Genomic DNA, 6,854 nt, shown 5'->3' with positions numbered 1-6,854 from the left:
GTGAATCAGGCCACGTGAATATGAGGAGGCTTTACAGAGGCAATCTTGTCAACAATGTCCTTGCAAAGTGCATGAAAGGCTTCGTGACCTCGTTTCAGTCAGGCCACCGGAAGTCCCTGACGTTAGGCTAACACGATATTGGGAAAAGAAAAGCTGAAAATTTCCGAAATATCAAAAGCAAAACAGGAAAATATTTGGGGAAAATACCTCAACATAAGAAGAAATAAAAAAATACTGAAAATAATGTAATAAAGAAAACTCTCAAACATGCATCCACTTCCTGCAATTCCAGCAAACAAATCATTAACGACCTCACCCAAGCAAATCCTGCCGTCATCAAATCACACTTTGTGTTTTCCAAATAAACACATCCCGGTTGAGACGTTTACCACCTTTTGTGAAGACCACTGCGGCGTTGGCCTTTAATTATTGTGGATTTATGACCGTGAGGCGGCAGGACACCCCCACAATTTGACACTGTCTGGTTCTCATAGAAACCTGCTCACTGTTTTCTGCTTGGGGGTTAGAAGATCACTAGTCTGGGCCTGACATTTTTCTGACCCTCTGGGAAAACAGTTTGGAGGCAGCGTCATTGCTAGTTGTTGTTTTCAATACTTTTAAATAGTTGCAGTTTATTTCTAAGAGTGACATTTTAATCTAGCTCTTTGTTGTTGCATCAAACGATGATGTAATCTCAATTTGATCCAAAGGCTTGTATTAACAGATTCCCAAGAACTGATTGCATGAGAACGTCCTGCCGCAATACGTGGAGGAGTGGCACTGATTAACGTGGAAATGAAGTCAGACTGAATCCTTTTTTGGTGTTAATCATTCTTTACGCATCCGCATAAACCCGCACCCTGTTTCTCCTCCTCCTCCTCCTCTTCCTGCTCTTGTGTTGAAAAGAGGCCCGCTCACTTTTTCATTCAGACTCCACATTCTCGGAGTTAATCAACTCCTGCGCTGTGTTTAAATAGCGGCGCCTGTGTTATTGCCAACGTTGGGCCGGGTCACGCTGAGGAGGTCACATGAGGAAAAAAAAAAAAAAACACCTCACAGCATTAAGAGGTGTGCGGATCAGATTAGCATCCATTGTGAAACAATTGGATTGCCGCAATGGCGATTTAAAGATGCTGCCAGGAAAAATAAGGTCAACATGATGGTTTAAGTCGGTGTAAAATGAAAATAAATATCTTCTAAATTTGACACATGACAGAGAAGAGAGTTGTCAAAGCGGTGTGGAAAGCCGCGCAAGGTGCTAGCTAGCAGCTAGCTTGCGTGCTAAGCGGCGCTTCTCGCAGGAACGACGTGATTGTATTACCCAAACAGTATTATTTAAGCGTTTCTGTCCTTCCGGCGTGTCGGAACCCACCAGCTGTAGCGACAAACGACTTTTTCATTGCCTTTAACCTTGAACCCGGAGCCACCCCGCCTCAGAGTCCAGACATAAGCCGGTGGGCCGGCTTCAGGGGGGCCACAAAGAGCCGTGTCCCCTCCAGAGGGGTCTTTGTGAGGCACAGGCCTGTGAAATGTGTCTCTGGTCTTGTTTGGTCGTGAGGGATTACGGCGGCGGGCTGCCGCGGTGTGGCGGAATTCCTTTCACATGACCCCCCCCCCCCCCAGAGATTTAGGATGGGCACCCCATATCGACTAGAATAAGGGATAAAATAATTAATATAATGTAAGGGAATCATGCGTGAAGAGTGCTGGCAAGTCAGTTACACAAACCATGTAACCATAGCAACCATTAGTCCCTTTAACCAGTATTACATAAATAAATAAAAATACCAAAAGATCACATTTGAACATAAATAGCCAAGTTATTATGTCAAAACTTTATAAGATGCAACAAGGTTCCGGATAAGAAGTCATTTTTATTCCATAAATGCAACCCCTCTTGGAGTAAACACCGGCTACTAGTTGTTGGCTTGTAACTTGTGATTTTATTGTCCGTTTGAAGCTCAATCTCGCTGCAGGCAAAGTGTGGCCTCATATAAAAAGCAATAATGGAAATTCCTGCACGGATGAGCGGCTTTTGGGAGGGCTTTTTTTTTTTTTTTTTAATGGATGGCCTGTGGACAGTAGACAAATTCATCTTATCTCAGGCAGAAACAGGAAACATAAGCGACGACTCCGCGCAGGAAGCAGGAAAAAGAGTGTGCAGGCCCTTTTTTTTTTTGCTTCGCGCCTTTCTTTTTCCAGTAAGCAAGGATGAGCCACCTGCGCCTCACAAAGACGCCATTCATCGACAAACGCCATGACGTTCCGAGACACGAGCGCGGAAGCTCTCCTGATTGGTCGGCGCAACATCAAAGATGATGACATTTTTCGACGCTTTTGATAATGACGAAGATTAAAAACATGTTCGAGGCTTAGCTTGCGATTTTACATTACGACCTACATGAGACGATATCAGTATTTAATCTCCCACTTTAGTGAGACTCCAGTGCTAATTAGGTCTCTATTTTTAAATTCCACTCTTCTTCTGCGAGCAAGGCAAGGCACACCATCAAGGTCACAGCATGTGGAGCAGATTTTTTCAGACCAGCTGCGAGGCTAACCCGTTAACAGTGTTCGAAAAAGCTCCCCTGACCTGAATGACCCCCCCCAACCTGACTCTCCATTCCTGTCCGAGCCTGTCCTACTTGCTTCGGGCTGCCCCGACCACATTACCGAGCCTCGGAGGACGGAGATGATTGTTAACCTAACAACACTCGGGTGTTATATAAGCATCGGTGGAAAACACATTTGCACTCCCCTGTCCTGTTTTTAAACACAGTGTGTGTAAGCGTTAGCCACCTGGTTGGTTCTTAACATGTCGGGTTCTAAAAACACACGTTGGAGGTTTAGTCATAAATTCAGCGCAACGTGTCCAGGCAAATGCAGGTATTTGGAACATTTGGTTCTTTCAAAATCTTCTTTGGCCTTTAGTCAGCATGCAAATAGAATTTAGGGAAAAGTTCACCAAGGGTAAAACTCACTTTAAAACATGGTGAGAATAAAAGTCTGGACAGCATTTTCACCAGTGCACTAAATAGGTTTTTATTTATCTCGAAAAAAAAAAGAAAAAAATCTCATGATAACGCGGCAACCGGCTCAAAATAGCATTTGTCAAAAGTGGTCAAATAATGCATCTTTAAAAAGTCCAGCTAACAAACTGTAAACTCCATAAGAAGTGATCATCTAAAGTGCTTTTAGGTGGGAGATAGAAGACAGCAACCAAAAATCAATCAAAAATGCACAATAATACTTTGCCTTCACGTATATGAAGTGTTAAAAAAAAAAAAAAAAAAGATGAGTTAGCATAAAAAAAGTGAAAATTTCATTGATCTAACCCGTCTAGTTATTTTTTTTTAAATTTAAAATATTTTTTGGTAAGAATAGAACAACCACTGCCAATCACATCTTGGTACCCACTCACTCTTCCAGACCCCAAACCTTCTCACATCTTGAAAGCCATACATGTCTAGAACTTTCTCATCATCCTACTTTGTTCCTTTACACATCACTTCCTGATCCACAGCATGGTCACATGACTAAAGGCTGTGTTCACACTTGGGAGTTAGCGACTACTTTTGTTTTTGTTCGGTCCACTCGCTTGGCAAGCAGGACCGGGACCGGCTCTCCGAGTAGACCCGGTCATCTTATTTGGTACATTCACACTTGACCAAAAAAAAAAAAACGGCACCACAGTTGAATCCTTCAAGCAGACTTCGTCCGCCCTCCGTGTGCTATTCACGATTGAGCTTGGGTGAGCCCAACTGCAAGCTAAGTGGTCTCAGTTCTGATCAAAAGGTTCACACCAGACCTGCTGAATGTAGTTTGGCTGGACCAAACCAAGCGCGTTAGGAGAGCAAACATGACAAGTGTGAACACAGCCCGACAAACCTTCAAGCTCAAAGAACTGAGACAACAATGTTGACGCTGGATTCAACTCCAGACATTCCTTCACCGATAACTCTGCAGTTTTTATCGCTGCTTCTTCTTCTGCTGCCGAATGGCCTTTCTGTGTTTCAAGATCAGGTCGTAGAGTCGGTCCAGACCTTCCCTGAGCCCGTCCCCGATGATAGCGCAGGCGGGCTGCAGGTGCCAGGGCGTGGCCGGGCTCAGCTCCTTGAGCGCGAGGAGCTTCTCGATCTCCGGCAGGCCCAGGGAGTGCCTCAAGTCCTGCTTGTTGGCCACCACCAGCAGCGGCACCCCCTGGTTCTCTGAAGTCTTGGCGATTTTGTGGAGCTCGGTTTTAGCTTCCTCCATGCGCTCGGCATCTACCGAGTCCACCACGAAAATGATACCGTCCGTGCATCTCGTGTACGACTTCCACAGCGGCCGCAGCTTCTCCTGGCCGCCCACGTCCCAAAACTGGAAGGTCACGGAGCGGTGGCCTCCCAAAGACACCCGCACCCGCTCGGCGTTGAAACCCTTGGTGGGCACCGTGTTGACAAACTCGTTGAACTGCAGCCTGTAGAGCACAGTGGTCTTCCCGGCCGAGTCCAGCCCAAGGATTGCGATGTGGAAGGATTGGAAGAAGGGGATGCTGGCCAGGAAGCTAGGTTGTTCTGAGAAGCCATTCCCCATCTTTCCTCATGGGGAAGGGCCAGCGGGATTGGAGCCAACTTTCACCCACTAATCCTCAGTGTGATTTGATAATCCAAAATGGCTGCAGCAAGAACCTGAAAGCACATTGAAGGTTATTTTTTTTTTCCAAAAAGGGAGAAAAAGAGCAAGCCGGTCAAAATGTTGCCAATTTGTGGAGTTTAATTCAACTAGACAATTTAGCAAGGCTCGAAAAAGAACGAGACGTAATGTGCAATATTTTGTAAAAGTATTTCACAAACAAGTTAGACAACTGGTAAGTTTTTATCAGGACTAAAATTTCTCTGCAACACTTGTGCCAAATAACATGGAAATCCCAAGTCTGGATGGGTTCCCAGTTATGCTGCTCAGTTTTAGACAAACCAGTTTGACTTCAGTTTACAGAACGTTTCTGATGATCTAACCCTAATCTGTAACTAATTTGAATCAATTAACTTCAATTTGCATGATCGTTTCTAGTACAGTATGTATTCCTGGAGCTTCACATCAGTAGCTAATTAATGCATGTAAATAAAATAAAAAAACAGTTGGGTCTTCTTCTCTGTGGTGACATTTAATAAGAATAATAAGACATTTATACCGCCTCAGAATGAATCCCATTGAAATGAGTCACCACCTATGACGGAATAATGACTTGGAGCATTATCCTAACTAAACATGTCAGTGAAAAGATAACAAAAGCAGTATTATGCAACGCTGCTTCACTGTGCAAACATGATCCAAACTAATCTTACCAAGTGCATCATAAAAACATCGAATGCATATGACGATATCTAAATATCGCTCGTGGCTGCAACCTAATTGTCGGTAAATCCCAGGCATAAATAAATGATCAGAAACAATTTAATTTAGTTTCTCTAACGAATTATTTTATGCGTCTAGTGGAATGTGTGCGGCGCATACCTTTAGTCGAGCTTAGCCTAACACGTAAACCTGTTTTAATTGCAGGGGGCGACTGCGTACAAGGACGGTGGAAAAATAGCAGATCGCTTGAAACCTACCAGTCGGACTCCCCCGCAGCGCAAATATCCGCCGCTTTTTCACTAATCAAAAGCCGCCTTCTGTTGTTAAAAGATGAATAATGTCGAATTTCCGACTCCCTGGTGGGAGCCAAGCGAACATGCCAGCCGTGAGTACTCGAACCTCGGCGTTGGAGACTAGACTGACGACGCCTGGGCTCGGCACTCGGCAGACGGAGTAAACGCCCGCCCGTAGCGTACTCCGCTGCCGTTTACGATTGGCTCGCTCACTCTCATGTCTGACCGCTGATTGGTTCGTCGCGGATGTCAATCAAAAATACGCCCGGGAACGTGGATCACCTGTTGGAAGTTCTGGCGTACGCCGCCGTCTCTTATCAATATTTAAATCTATCGTTTGGCGATTAAAGTCTTTAAAAGATAACAGAGTGATAACTAATACACCAGCACATCTTTGTAGTTTGTTACGATCGCTATTTGTGTATATAAGACTGATGATTGAAACCCATTGGCACTTTCAACAAATGAAGTCACTTCATTTCTAATGTTATAAAATGACTGTTTTAGTGTGACTACGTCTTTTGTACCAACACAATCGTCCGCAAGTGTGCGTCAACTGGAGCGTGCGAATTTAATACTGTATATGCGCAAAGGAACATAAAAGACTAAATGTGTGTTTGGTGGTTACGCGCATAGCAACAGTCACCTTAGCTTACTAGTTTAGCAACCGGTCTTTATGTGCGCATGCGTGCGTCCCTTCGCGTGTTTGTCTTTAAAATGATTGGTCCAGAAGAAGGAAGTGAGTGCAGCACATGTCTTAATTTGACAGCGCCTCCCAACCAAGTGATGGCCATTTTAAGTATTACCGCTGACTTCGGTAATAGGTTTAATATAGAGGAGAATATTGAAAAGAAGTCCTGGGAATTGAAACAGGACAAACATGTGGCAGCTGTAAGGTCCACAGGGATTTAATTCAAGGCGTGATCTTTGGGGGATTTTATATTTAGTGTATGAGTACTTGTGCACGTGCTCACAGATGGCGCATTGATGTCATGCAAAATATTCTGCATATGCTTCAAGCATGTGCATGTTTATTTTTTTAGGGTGTGGGTGTGTCGAATGAGCAGCTGTGGTCACGTTTAACCCGGCGGCATGTAAATGACATCTAAACATAGCTTTTGAAATCAGGTGTAATGTCTCAATAGATCCGGTAGATGGCAGCATATTATATTACAAGTGTGCTAGTTCAGGCAGCAATTTGAAAATATTACATGCATGTTTTTG

At 44.2% G+C, this 6,854-nt stretch overlaps 1 protein-coding gene across 2 annotated transcripts; it reads right to left on the bottom strand.

The window, feature by feature from the left end:
• Window positions 1-3,016: 3,016 nt before the first annotated feature.
• Window positions 3,017-5,767, bottom strand: arl4aa (ADP-ribosylation factor-like 4aa). 2 transcript variants are annotated; one of them, XM_061289403.1, is made up of 2 exons: window positions 5,497-5,767; window positions 3,017-4,670 (listed from the first exon to the last, which is right to left on the bottom strand). In XM_061289403.1, the coding sequence occupies exon 2, from the start codon at window positions 4,573-4,575 to the stop codon at window positions 3,970-3,972; it is 606 nt and encodes a 201-aa protein (XP_061145387.1). In that variant the 5' UTR covers window positions 4,576-4,670; window positions 5,497-5,767; the 3' UTR covers window positions 3,017-3,969. The 2 variants fall into 2 exon arrangements, with proteins under 2 accessions (XP_061145387.1, XP_061145386.1); XM_061289402.1 differs by having other exon boundaries at window positions 5,595-5,765.
• Window positions 5,768-6,854: the final 1,087 nt, after the last annotated feature.

Source organism: Syngnathus typhle, linkage group LG10 (genome assembly GCF_033458585.1).
Source record: "Syngnathus typhle isolate RoL2023-S1 ecotype Sweden linkage group LG10, RoL_Styp_1.0, whole genome shotgun sequence".
NCBI lineage: Eukaryota > Metazoa > Chordata > Actinopteri > Syngnathiformes > Syngnathidae > Syngnathus > Syngnathus typhle.
This window is presented reverse-complemented; position numbering and strand designations above follow the sequence as displayed.

Coding starts and splice junctions, on each gene's coding strand:
- arl4aa (XM_061289403.1), bottom strand. CDS start 4,575: ATGGGGAATGGCTTCTCAGAACAACCTAGCTTCCTGGCCAGCATCCCC.